The following is a 14,490-nucleotide window of genomic DNA, read 5'->3' on the forward strand; positions in this document are numbered from 1 at the left end:
AGAATGGCATTAGATATTAAGGCTATTTTTCAGATAAATCTAACCAAATTTGGTTGTGGTTATGCTTTAAACAAGATATAACTATTTGCCAATGGGGTAAGAAAAATGAACTTGTTTTCCCTTTGAATCAAGTTTTTTTCTTACCCCATTTGCAAACAGTTTTTTTCTTGTTATGAACATAAAATTCGATTTCTCTGAAAACAAGACTTAATATTTTTTTCATTTTGCTTCTCAAACAAGATACATTTAGTTAAGATATTGGTTACCAGAAAACAAGACAAAAATATGCATATTTTGGACTGTTGATCCAAATGCAGGAGATGGGAAACGCAAGCTCGTGAGAACATATTTTGTATTCCACTATGAATTCATTTGTATTCCACTATTCTGAACTTGACCTACAGTAAATTTTTATACATGAATAAGGTGCTGTATTTTCATTCTAACATATTGTGACCATGGTCCATTTACAAAGTAGCCCAAAAACAATGCAACCCACAACTGTGTTTTCAGAATAGCCAGATTTGTTGTGGTCATTACGATTGTAGTATTCAAAAACATTTCAATGTAGCAAGGTTAACATTGACTAATAGCCTGCGAGGATCTTTTTTAATACTCATACTGATAAACTACCCTGATGAATCATACACAATAAGAATAAGAAGGTGTATTAATAGGATCAATTTTAATTTCCGCTTGAATTTAAATTTAATAAAGTGTAAAGCAGAATATGGCTGAGTTGCCCTTTTTTGCAATACACCTCTAGATTGGAAAGAAGGTCAGTTTGGTTAGTTCGGTCAGTTCTCAGAGGACAAAAGACTAGACAATTTGGCCAACATTCAGATCCATAAAGCATATTCATTGCTAAATAATGGTGCTCCATTGATTTTCTTGATCTAGCGAGAGTGTAAAAAGTCTTTGCAGGACTTACATGGGATTTTATCGATCTCATTAAGGAACTTGCTTTTGATCTCCTCGAAGACATCATTCTTATTAACTGGTCCCTCAGACTCAGTGGCGTTATCTGCCATCGTGGAGACAGCGGGAGCAGGCGCCATCGTCATGGTATGTGATGGGTGGGTGCCGCCCGGTCCTGTGGGCTCTGGGCCCACCATGGCTTCAGGCTTATTTTCAATGTCGTTCAATTTCATGATTTCTGGACTGAACCTGGAAGAACGAGAAAGCATTATCAAAATAGTTTGATAATTTATTTGATTTGTGATTTTGAGTCTTAAATGTGCTATACGGTATCAAGTATAGGTGACTTGTCCCATTGATTATTAAGAACGTCTTTTCCTAACAGAAGGATTGACTTAATGTAATTGCTAAACATTGATTCCATTCTGATTGGTTTAGACATATGAATTTATGATTCTGGTTTTTGGATTCAAAATTGTTTAGAAGAAACTAGCATGTTAGCAAATGGATATTCCAGGTATTCCTGAAGTTATCACTGCTGAATAGAAAAGCTTAGCATGGATTTCCATGCTTGACTATTCTTGTATATGCTGGTTTGGTGCTGGTCTAGCTGGCAGCAAAACTTGGCTGGTAAAGCTGGATTATTAAGATGGATGAACCAGGTGGTCTTGCTGGTTAAACAAATGAAGTTAAACATTCTGGTTGGTTGAGCTGGATGAACCAGGTGGTGTTTCTGGGTAAACAAGTTAAGTTATAAATTAATGCTGGTTAAACTTGTTGTACTAGGTGGTATTTATGGTTACATTTGAGAAGACACACATTCTTGATGATTATGCTTGTTGAACCAGTTGGTATTGCTGGATACGGTAGTAAAGCTTACCCTAACCCTAGCTTCTTGCTCGCTGGTTAAGCATAAAGCAGGTGGTCTTGCTAATTAAACAAGAGAAGCTACAAGTTGCTGGTTGAACTACAGTAAGTGGTCTTTTTGGTGGAAATGGAGAAGCTACAAGTTCTTGATGATTACGCTGTTTGAACCAGCTGGTCTTTCTGGTTAAAATATTGAAGCTAAACATTGATGATTAAGCTCGTTGAACCAGGTGGACTTGTTGGGTAAACTAGTGAAGCTAACCCTAATGCTATGTACTTGCTGGAATTGCTCACTGGTTAACCATGTTGAACCAGTTGATCTTGCTGGTTAAACTAGTGAAGCCACAAGTTCTTGATAGTTAAGTTGGTTGAACCAGGTGATCTTGCTGGTTAAACTAATGTAGCTAACCCTAACCCTAGTATCTTGTTGAAAGTGCTCTGGTTAAGCTTGTTGAACCATGTGGACTTGCTGGGTAAATAGTAAATCTAACCCTAATGATGAATTCTTGATGGAATTGCTCACTGGTTAAGCATGTTGAACTAGGCGATCTTACTGATTAAACTAGCGAAGCCGCAAGTTCTGATAGTTAAGTTGGTTGAACCAGGTGGTCTTTCTTGGTAACCTAGTGATGTTACACATTCTTGCTGGTTAAACTAGTTGAACAAGGTGGTCTTTTTGGTTAAAGTAGTGAAGCTACACATTGATGATTAAGCTCATTGAACCAGGTGGTCTTGCTGGTTAAACTAATGGAGCTAACCCTAACCCTAGTACCTTGTTGAAAGTGCTCTGGTTAAGCTTGTTGAACCATGTGGTATTGCTGGTAAAACTAGTGAAGCTACACCTTTTTGCTAGTTAAGTTTATTTAAACCAGGTGGTGTTACTGGTTTAACTGGTAAGGGTACAAGTTCTTGCAAGTTAAGCTAGTTAAACCAAGTGGTCTTACTGGTTAAAATAGTGAAGCTACAATACTTGTTGGCTATGCTGGTTAACTAATGTGGTCTAGCTGGTTTAGATGCTTGCACAGACCAGCACACCAGCATCCTAGCATCTAAACCCACATGCTTGTGAGCAGTGCTGGTATTTTCAACGGGAATGTAGGGTCACAATAATGTGTAAATAGTCAGCGTTGACATCAACCTTGTCTATTAATATCTGATAGCTATACAATTATAATTTGCATTTTGTAGATGCATAGGTTAAAGTGACTGACTGAGTTGATGAAGTTAAGGTCAAACAAACAAAAAACCTCAAACAAAATTTTCAAAGCAGATTTATTATCATGATAAGCTTCAGACAATACTATCTTCTTGAATAGATGACAAAGATATGCAACTGAAATGAAAATAAGGCTATGACCTTTCTGAATTGACAGGTTCGCTGGACGGTTCTTTTTAATAACGAAATCGATAGCCTTGCATTTAAATAATGAACGGCAGACATAGAGCAGCAGCATCAGAGCTTTAGGCCATTAAAGGAAGCCCTGCGAGAAAACAAAATGATAAACAGTGCACTGCAGGAAACAGCATAGACTATAAACAGGGCAGAACAATATGAGCAGAAAAACAACAGACATTCTGTCCCAGGGCATCTGGAGGCCTCAGTGCTTGGACTTGTTCAGGTTCCAGTAATAAATCATTTTATATAATTTTCTGAGCTTTGCACCATCTTTATTTAGTTTATAAAGACTAAAACTAAACCTAAACCAGTATCTATATCCACATTGCCAAAGTTCAGCATTTGGGTGAATCTCCAAAAAGATTTAAAGAAGTAAGGGAAGAAATATAGTTGTCACTTTTAACCCCAATATCAAAAAAATGAAGCCTATTTAAGTCAAATAAAGATTATTTTGACATTGTGACATTATTTTCATGACAATTGGAGAACATTTTGACCCAACTCCCCTAACTGTCATCAATCTACTCTGTTTGTCAAGTACATTTGTACACATCATGGGGATTATTTAGTTTTGTACATATTTAGTTAAGGCTGACTTAAAAATGTTTTTTTATACATTACAGTAATGAATAATTAGCAAAAAAAATAATTTTGGGGGAAATGTGCTTATTGTCACATAATTGTAAAAATATTTACTGGTCCTAAAAACACATAATTTCATATTTTTGTCATTTGATTTTGGGGTGAAAAATCTTTGAACTCTCCAAACATCTTTGTGGTACAAAAAAATACTTGTCCTCCTAATATAAACAAGGGAATATATTCTGTCTTTTCCCTGCATCCTCCATCATCACATTTGCACATAATATCCGATATCACAGTAGAGAGCTTCTTACATCCTTGTGAATGAAAAATCCATACTAAGCATGAAATATATGAGGGTCTGGCAGGTTGAACCCTCTGTTAGATGATATTTATAATCACATAACCAATAAATGAAAGAGCTGGACAGGGCACTCAGGAAATAGCTCTAATATATATGGAGATATATACAGTTGCTCATGAGGAGTGGTTAGGATGAACTTAAGACAATGAGTTTACAGTGACAATCATCTTATGATACAGGATAATATTTGTATGCTTCTCACATTGAAGAGAGTGCAAGAAATGACTGGATGTTGGTCAGCTATGAAGCCAGTAAACCTATTGCATTTACCATTCTAGTAACTCTAAGCCTATCCTTATCAATAAAATAAGTACAACTTTGCTCTGTAAGTCAATAGAAATAGAGGCAATGAGGCTAAAACCAAAACCAAACCTTCTACATTTTTATAGAATAGTCATACTGAATAAATCAGAGTGATATCTCCAGACTATTTGCTTAATTCCCAGGTGAAACAAGCCACATTTCCTCAATAAAGCAGGTGGGCAGAATTGTACTGCTCTAACTGTCAAAGAGATTCATATCCTCTCAAAATGGAAACAGCAAAAGAGAACAAAACCTAAAAATTAGACTGTTGCAGTCAATATATATTCAAGGAGGTCACTAAATTTGGTATCTAACACTTAAGATAATCGACCAAGAAGGCTGTTATCTCAGATACTGAAAACTCAAAGTGCCCAAATATCACCTAGCCACTATATCGCTCTGTCACCCCCCAAAGATACAAGAGCCTTCAAGATCATTTTGCTTTAGGTGAAAGTATTTACAGGGATTTTGTGAGTTTACTGATCAACAAGGTTTTTTCTGTAGTGACAATAGTAACCGAAATATACAGTATGTATACTTTATGGTCCTGATCTCTGTCACAGTATTGGTTTCTAATTCAGCTCTTGGTGTCTGTGCTATGCTTGAGAAAAAACAATCTACGATTGCCTCCCCCCAAGAAACAACCATAAATACTAATCAATAGCAATCTAAACAAAACCACCTATCGACTCTCATTTTGACTCAGTCATTGGAATAAATCGAATGGGTTTGATTCAAAACCACATCTCGCTTTTCAGAATTCCCATCCATGCCAGCTAGCTTTCAACTAACTATTGTAAATATATGACTCTGAGCATCTAGCCCTCAATACAAGCAAAACCAATCTGCACTATTCAGGTGGTAATCATTGGTGACACCGCCATTTGAGGAGTTTTATTGATTTTCTTGGATTGCCTGAGATCTATCCCCTGTTCTCCAGTGTTGCAGGGCTCAACTGCTGCGTACGACTGACATTTGCGTTCTGTCTGGTTTATTGACAGTCAACATCGTGTCACTAGATCCATTTCCCAAGAGTAAAGGATATAATGAAAGTGCCCTTTACACGTTCACATCCTACTAGTCATAAGGGGCATCCTAAAGAAAACGGCCATGACTGGATTGAGACCCGTCTTTATATTTATCTGTACAGTTTGGTATCCCATTCACTGCTGAAAAGACTGTGCATGAAAAATGCAATCTGAATTGCAAGGACAAGTTATTTTACAGCTCTGTCTAAATGGGCAACCAAGACAATCGGACAGAAATGGGCTATGTGGTCAATCTGCGCACAGGGTTTCACACTGATAATGTGTATTTCCGGTGGAGACACATGCTGGATATAGACCTGCATTTGTCTAGATCATGTTTGACCTGGAAACAGGTGATTAGAGTTTACTTGTGCGTCTGTTTGGGTGAGAAACTGAGAAAAAATACAATATGAAATCAATATCGTCAGAGGCTTTATCTGCCATAAGGCGAATCAAATTACAGGTAAAGGTCAGATTATATGTGCACTGTCATTGATCATCTGTTGTATTTGAAGTCTTACTGATCAATTAGTAGTGGACAAAATCAAAGTGGACTTTGCTGTCCCTGCTGAAAAGACCATATGTTGTGTTTTGTTTGCATCTTAACCACCAAGTATTTCCTGATCAGCCAACCACAATATTTTGTTTCACTGTGTCTCATCTACATTTCTGTCCTTGCTCATACCTTTCTGGAGAATTATAGAACATAATATTGCAGCACTTTTCATTCCCATTGACAAAACAGTATAAAACCATCCCAAAGCTGGTTTGCTGGTCTTAGCTGGTCAGACTAGTTTGGTTTTGCTTGTTTTTGAGAGATTTTTCAGCTAGTAGGGCTATGAAAACAGCAGACCAACCAGCTAAAAACTAGCTTCGGCAGACTGGAAGGCCATATAAAAGCACTTAAGTCCAACAAAATAGACTAGGCTGGTTTAAGATGATTTTTCAACAGGGATGTATATTTATATTTATGCATTTGGCAGACACTTTTATCCAAAGTGACTTACAGTGCACTTATTACAGGGACAACCCCCCCACCCCCAGAGCAACCTGGAGTCAAGTGCCTTGCTCAAGGACACAATGGTGGTGGCTGTGGGGATTGAACTAGCAACCTTCTGATTAACATTTTAGTGATTTAGCCCACTACGCCAACACCACTCCACTGTCACTGGATGTCACTGTCTCTTGTTAGTCAATCTAGATAAGTGTCAACTAAATGAATACATTTAAATGTAGATATCAATTAGCATCGACCTAAATGGTCAACTGGTTAGACCAGCACCGAACAGCCTGAAGCAGTATGGAAATTCATTCTGGTCAGATGCAGAATGTGTCTGCATGTCTTTATACCATGCAGACACATTCAAATCTGTGTTGTATATGAGATTTTTCCATATCATCTTTATCAAATACGCAGCCATATATCTATTCAGAATGAGCCCTTTAAGAACTCCTTTACACAACCAGAGAGCTTAATTAACGTTTTGCCTTAAGAATGGAGACAGATAGCCACATCTGGAATGCAATTAGAGTCATGAACGTAATGCCTGTCCTTGCGCAACCCCCCTACAATCAATTTACAGTAGTGTTTACATCTCGGGCAATGCCAACTGTACTGGAGAGCCATGCAATCTCAGAGATCTTAAAGTCAACATTCAAGTGGTGTAGGGCTGCAACATTTCTGGAATATCCATGCCTCGAGTGTAAAGGGTGTTCTCCAGAAAGGATATTGTTGACTGACAGCAAAGCAAATACTGAAAAGAGCCAGATTATGGACAGATCAATGGCTAGTTCAATAACACAGCAAAGCAACACTGCCCAGCAGAACAGACTGGAAGTGGTAGTCAGCTGTTGTGATTTGGATGTTGGTGTCTAGTGTTTCAGAGCCTTTTGACTATTTAGCAAAAAGACTGGTCTGATAATATTTTGAACTGTGAAAATGGAATTCAGAAAAACAAAATAAAAAAACAAAGAGGCATCTGCGAGTACCAAAAAGGATGTATTGGTACTCGTACTCGTACGACTCTAGTATGGAGTGGTGGTGGCATAGTGGGCTAAAGCACATAACTGTTAATCAGAAGGTCTCTGGTTCGATCCCCAAAGCCACCACCATTGTGTCCTTGAGCAAGGCACTTATCTCCAGGTTGCTCCAGGGGATTGTCCCTGTAATAAGTGCACTGTAAGTCGCTTTGGATAAAAGTGTCTGCCAAATGCGTAAATGTACTCCAAAAGAGGGTATTGAGAAATCTATAGAAAATATTGACCCCATTATTTGCACTAAAGAAAACTGCTTCTTCCTTTTTTCTTTTCTTTTTTTGCAGAAAGCAGCATTCTGAAACTTCATGTAAATATGAAAGCTGTTTCCTTTAGAGAAAGCAGTTTAACACACATTGGTGTCTGCCAGAGAACGTGGCATTTGTAGCCATGTAAACACATAAGTGGCTTTTGAATGGGTTTTTAAAGAGTACGCCGGGGGAATCCCAAAGTATAACGTAAGAGGGTAACCTCACTCTGGCAGTGCAATGCCATGGCAAGCTATGACAGAAAGGTAAGGAAACAAACATAGCAGCAACTGTGGGTCATCTAGAAATAAAGCGAAGCAACAGAGAACAAAAAACAGCAAAGTAGTCCTCAGATGCAATTTGTTTAATTTACTATTTGCGTTAAAGGGAAATTATGTTGCTTAGGAGAAACCTGCTTCTTATGGATTGAGCCACATTAATTAAGGGGTAAAGTTCCATGTCTCACAATTACCGGCTTGTCTATTTTAATAAGCTCGCTATATCAATTGCCTGAAATTTGTGTAGATGTAATCAGAAAGTCTTTTCATACAAAATTTATAAGTAATGATTAATTCACAGACATAAAGTGTAATATCTATTTGATTTAATACGAAGTGCCTTAAACAAAGCACTGAAAATCTTTCAAAGATTTTATGTGACTAACTTAAGAATCCTTTGTAAATCAAGTGATTAGTTATTTTTAAAAAGAAAAAGGGCCCAGTGTAACAACCTGATATCTTGTAAATAGAATTATCTCACTGTGAATTTGGGGACAAGTCAAAAGTTTCCAAAGCTGAAATCGGTCTATGTTTACCGAAATTCAAATCACTGCTCCCTAGTGGCCAAAGCCTGAAGTGCTGTTGAATGTATGGGCTCATGTGAGCTCAAGTTTCCAGGTTAAATCTCTGCAGAGTGTTGCCAAAAGCAAGACGTTTTTTTGTTGTAAATAATGTAATCTAGCCGACAGGAATGCATACTTTATTAACCCAAACCCCAACCCTAAAATGTCAGTGGAGCAAACAATGTAATTCTAAAGGGAAAAAATGCATCTTCCGAATCACACTCACCATTGTTTAAGTGATCATGATTACTTTCTGGTTCCCATGGGACTAGAACCCATGTCTCTGAGGCTGCTGATTCATCAGTATTGCCACAGGGAAAGGTAAACACATCTGAATTGTAAAAATGTCTGTTGGGAGATGGCACTTGTAAGTAATTCAGCAGAATGGGGTCAATGTTAGGTTGCTGGAGCATGTGATGTGATCATGTTGTTGTAATGACTTGGCTAAGGCTATATACTGCTCTGCTATCTAAACCAGCTTCAAACCAGCACAAAATGGCAAAAAAAAACACACAAAAAAACGCTTGGACACAAAGTATTAGGGCTGTCAACGAATATTCTAAATTCGAATATATATTCGAATAGTTTTAAAAAACAGAAATTCGAAGGTGAAAATTAATATTCGAATGTGGAAAAAAACGCCCGCGGTAGCAGATGTGCGGCTGTCTGCTTTATGCGAGTGGGCGTGCTGCCTGAGGGGTCTTTGTTGTCACATTTCTCGAATTGTGTGCCTCATTTTATTTAACGTTAAACAGAAACATGACTAAAATGTAAGGCTACTGTACTGACTGAATAGATGTTGCATGAATAAGGTAGGTTAGATACAGCAGTTTCATGCACTGCAGGCTTCCACTGGTTTGATTATTTACCGTTTCATGTCAAGGAAAAGTTCCATGTTTACCACAGCACAGCTCGCTTCGGAGCGTTCAATGTCGGTTCTATATACTGTAAAACTTCAATTAATGTTAATAATTTGTTTTAATCACTGAATGAAGCCTGCTATATTTGGGACAAGAGTCGCGACCTTATATTGCTTGCACAAAACTCTTGATCAGCACTCAACATTTGTTTATTGTTGTTGTTCTTTTAAACCGTTATGCGCAGAGAGCGTGAGGGCAGAGAGAGAGAAAGAGTGCCTCGTGGCATGCGAGCCAGAGTGAGGTCTTGGCCATTAGTTGATTTACTTGTTTTTGTGTAGGTAATACGTTGTCAAATATGTTTAAACTTAAATAAACTACCTATACAAATAGTTATGTCTCTTTGTATTAATTTGTCCTGTTATTGACGTAATGCGCGTCATTGACCAAATGCGCAACCAGATATTCGAATAGTTCGAATATATGTGTTTTTTTTAGAGGGAATATTCGAATGTCATTTTTGAGCAATTTTGACAGCCCTACAAAGTATACACAAAGAAATTCACAATAGTCTTTAGCTATTTAATTTTATCAGAGGGGTACAAAACAACTCTGACTCTCTCTTGAACACATGAAATCCATTTAAGCAAGTAAAGATTGTAACCGATTCTATTTGTTAGTGCTTTTGTAGAAACCGCCCTTCGTAGGCTTTCTTTGTGAACCAGCCATATGCAACACCATATTCTGCATCAAGTTACTTGATCTTTGGGGCATTATACAGGCTTGTCCCACTTCTTAACCTGGAAGTGAATGCAAAACCACATCAAGCTTAAAACTGAACTAATATTCTGCTCTTGATCAATGATATTGAACTGCGTGAAAAATGTTCACATGCTTTGGATAGGGTCGATTGGGGGTGGGGTCTTACAGAAATGAGAAAGCCCTTACCAGCCAATGGTTCTAACTTCCCTAATGGAACCACCCATCCAAAACGAGGCGAGCAACAGAACGCTTCACAGGTGAGAATGCATCCTAAATTTCACTCACATCCGTGCAACTGCAGCAAACCACTGCAGTATAGAGCGCCCACTCTCTCTCGCTCTGTCACATACACGCTCTTTCACTCCCCTTCTTTTATTATTAGATATATACCTCCCTCTTTTAACTTCCTTTACATTACCTCAACATTAATATCTAACACACTTTGTAGTCTCCTCTCTTCTGCGCCTGCATCGCCATTTTTAAACTCTCAATTTGCTTTTGTCCCTCCTGTCTTTCTTACTGTCTCTCTCTCCCTTCTCATTATGGATTCTGCTCACACTCGGCTGATTGCAGTGTGCTACGCCCTGGACTGCAACTGGAGGACAATCTCCACTGATCAATATGTAAAGTCGTTCCCACCACGGCACAGGTTTAGCAGCTGAAATGTGAAGGGGGAAACTGTCCAGGTGTGTGCGCTGAAACTTGTCGAGAAGAGAATGAGGCAAGGTCTCACGGGACAGCTGTGACAAATTTTTAGATAGCTGTACTGGAAAACAAGACAAAAATACTAATTAAAAAAAGTTTTTTGCAGTGCATTGCAAAGGTAATTGTGATACTTGCTTTGGAATAATCAGTTTTTGTGGCACAATTGTTTCCTTAACTCATTTGAGTCTAGAAGATGGAAAATGGTGAATAATAAAACATGAATCTAGATGATATGAATGACGTTCCATTGGATACTGTCCTGTAATCTTGTACAATAGAGATCTGACATGCAGCAATAGAGCTCATGTCAATACTGATTATCCAAATAAATTAACAACAGCGGGGGCGAGAGAGAGAGAGAGAGAGAGAGAGAGAGAGAGAGAGAGAGAGAGAGAATAAATCATGGAATAAAACACTGACTAGAGTGCAGAGGGAACAGAGCACTGACAACATTGAAGGAGAACAGCTTGTTCGCTGAATACAAATTCAAAAGCGGCACATTTTCTTTTCACTAGAAGTGATCAACCGATATTCATTTTTTTGCAAAGGCCCAAGCCGGTAGCTAGAGAGCAGGGCGGGTGAAATAATGCCTGTAAATACAACAAGCAATTGATTTATTGAAAATGAGACATGCACATAATTGTTCAAATTACAATAATTAACTCATTATTATTTAACAGAATATCCTGTTGCAAAGCAAAGCTGGTCACCAGTATATGTTCACCAGCTCACAAGCCTAACCACTAAGACTTCCTCTGTCAATTACCCTCATAAGAAAAACCAAACTGGTCGGCCAGCATCAAGTTTTGCTGGTTTACAACATGGCTATCCTGGTCCACCATCTAGACAGGTACTAACCAGCCAGGCCAGCATCATGGAAATGAATTCTGGTCTAAGCAGGTCTTTCAGCAGGCTTTAGTTAAGTCACACACACACACACACACACACACACACACACACACACACACACACACACACACACACACACACACACACACACACATACATGTTGGTCTACCTATCATTATGAGTACTTTCCATAGACATAATTATTTTTATACTGTACAAACTATAGATTCTATCCCCTAAACCCAACACAACCCCTAAACCCAACACAACCCCTAAACCTAACACAACCCCTAAACCCAACACAGCCCCTAAACCCAACACAACCCCTAAACCCAACACAACCCCTAAACCTAATACAACCCCTAAACCCAACACATCCCCTAAACCCAACACAACCCCTAAACCTAATACAACCCCTAAACCCAACACATCCCCTAAACCCAACACATCCCCTAAACCCAACACAACCCCTAAACCTAATACATCCCCTAAACCCAACACATCCCCTAAACCCAACACAACCCCTAGACCTAATACAACCCCTAAACCCAACACAACCCCTAAACCTAATACAGCCCCTAAACCTAATACAACCCCTAAACCCAACACAACCCCTAAACCTAATACAACCCCTAAGCCCAGCACATCCCCTAAACCCAACACATCCCCTAAACCCAACACAACCCCTAAACCTAATACAACCCCTAAACCCAACACATCCCCTAAGCCCAGCACAACCCCTAAGCCTAATACAACCCCTAAGCCCAACACAACCCCTAAACCCAACACAGCCCCTAAACCCAGCACAGCCCCTAGACCTAATACAGCCCCTAGACCCAGCACAGCCCCTAAGCCTAGTACAGCCCCTAAGCCCAGCACAGCCCCTAGGCCTAATACAACCCCTAAGCCCAGCACAGCCCCTAGGCCTAATACAGCCCCTAGGCCCAGCACAGCCCCTAGGCCTAATACAGCCCCTAAACCCAGCACAGCCCCTAAGCCCAGCACAGCCCCTAAGCCTAATACAGCCCCTAAGCCCAGCACATCCCCTAGGCCCAGCACAGCCCCTAGACCTAATACAGCCCCTAGACCTAATACAGCCCCTAAACCCAACACAGCCCCTAAGCCCAGCACATCCCCTAGACCCAGCACATCCCCTAGACCCAGCACAGCCCCTAAGCCTAATACAGCCCCTAGACCTAATACAGCCCCTAGACCTAGCACAGCCCCTAGGCCCAACACAGCCCCTAGACCCAGCACAGCCCCTAAGCCCAGCACATCCCTAAGCCCAGCACAGCCCCTAAGCCTAATACAGCCCCTAGACCTAATACAGCCCCTAAGCCCAACACAGCCCCTAGGCCCAGCACATCCCCTAAGCCCAGCACAGCCCCTAAGCCTAATACAGCCCCTAAGCCCAGCACATCCCTAAGCCCAGCACAGCCCCTAGGCCTAATACAACCCCTAAGCCCAGCACAGCCCCTAAGCCCAGCACATCCCCTAGGCCCAGCACAACCCCTAGACCTAATACAGCCCCTAAGCCCAACACAGCCCCTAAGCCCAGCACAGCCCCTAGACCTAATACAGCCCTAGGCCCAGCACAGCCCCTAAGCCTAGCACAGCCCCTAGGCCCAGCACAGCCCCTAAGCCCAGCACAGCCCCTAAGCCCAGCACAGCCCCTAGGCCTAATACAGCCCCTAGGCCCAGCACAGCCCCTAAGCCTAGCACAGCCCCTAGGCCCAGCACAGCCCCTAGGCCCAGCACAGCCCCTAGGCCCAGCACAGCCCCTAGGCCCAGCACAGCCCCTAAGAGCCCTAAGCACAGCCCCTAGACCCAGCACAGCCCCTAGGCCTAATACAGCCCCTAGACCTAATACAGCCCCTAAGCCCAGCACAGCCCCTAAGCCCAGCACATCCCCTAAGCCCAACACATCCCCTAAACCCAACACAGCCCCTAAGCCTAATACAACCCCTAGACCTAATACAACCCCTAGACCTAATACAACCCCTAAACCCAACACAACCCCTAAACCCAGCACATCCCTAAACCCAACACATCCCTAAACCCAACACAGCCCCTAAGCCTAATACAACCCCTAGACCTAATACAGCCCCTAAACCTAATACAACCCCTAAACCCAACACAGCCCCTAAACCCAACACATCCCCTAGACCCAACACAACCCCTAAACCTAATACAACCCCTAAACCCAACACATCCCCTAAACCCAACACATCCCCTAAACCTAATACAACCCCTAAACCCAACACAACCCCTAAGCCCAACACATCCCCTAAACCCAACACAACCCCTAAACCCAACACAACCCCTAAACCCAACACATCCCCTAAACCCAACACAACCCCTAAACCTAATACAACCCCTAGACCTAATACAACCCCTAAACCCAACACATCCCCTAAACCCAACACAACCCCTAAACCTAATACAACCCTAAACCTAATACAACCCCTAAACCCAACACAACCCCTAAACCCAACACAACCCCTAAACCCAACACAACCCCTAAACCTAATACAACCCCTAAACCCAACACAACCCCTAAACCTAACACAACCCCTAAACCCAACACATCCCCTAAACCCAACACAACCCCTAAACCCAACACAACCCCTAAATCCAACACAGCCCCTAAACCCAACACATCCCCTAAACCCAACACATCCCCTAAACCCAACACAACCCCTAAATCCAACACAGCCCCTAAACCCAACACAACCC

General features: G+C 40.9%; 1 protein-coding gene across 1 annotated transcript in view; it reads right to left on the minus strand.

The window, feature by feature from the left end:
• The window catches only part of LOC127646722 (synaptotagmin-2-like), a 60,531-nt gene that overhangs the window by 16,034 nt on the left and 30,007 nt on the right, over nucleotides 1-14,490 (minus strand). Inside the window, exon 2 of the mRNA XM_052130560.1 lies at nucleotides 932-1,167. Coding sequence (XP_051986520.1) covers nucleotides 932-1,151 — 220 coding nt within the window. The 5' untranslated portion in view covers nucleotides 1,152-1,167. The remainder of the gene's footprint in view (nucleotides 1-931; nucleotides 1,168-14,490) is intronic.

Source organism: Xyrauchen texanus, chromosome 7 (genome assembly GCF_025860055.1).
Source record: "Xyrauchen texanus isolate HMW12.3.18 chromosome 7, RBS_HiC_50CHRs, whole genome shotgun sequence".
Taxonomy (NCBI): domain Eukaryota; kingdom Metazoa; phylum Chordata; class Actinopteri; order Cypriniformes; family Catostomidae; genus Xyrauchen; species Xyrauchen texanus.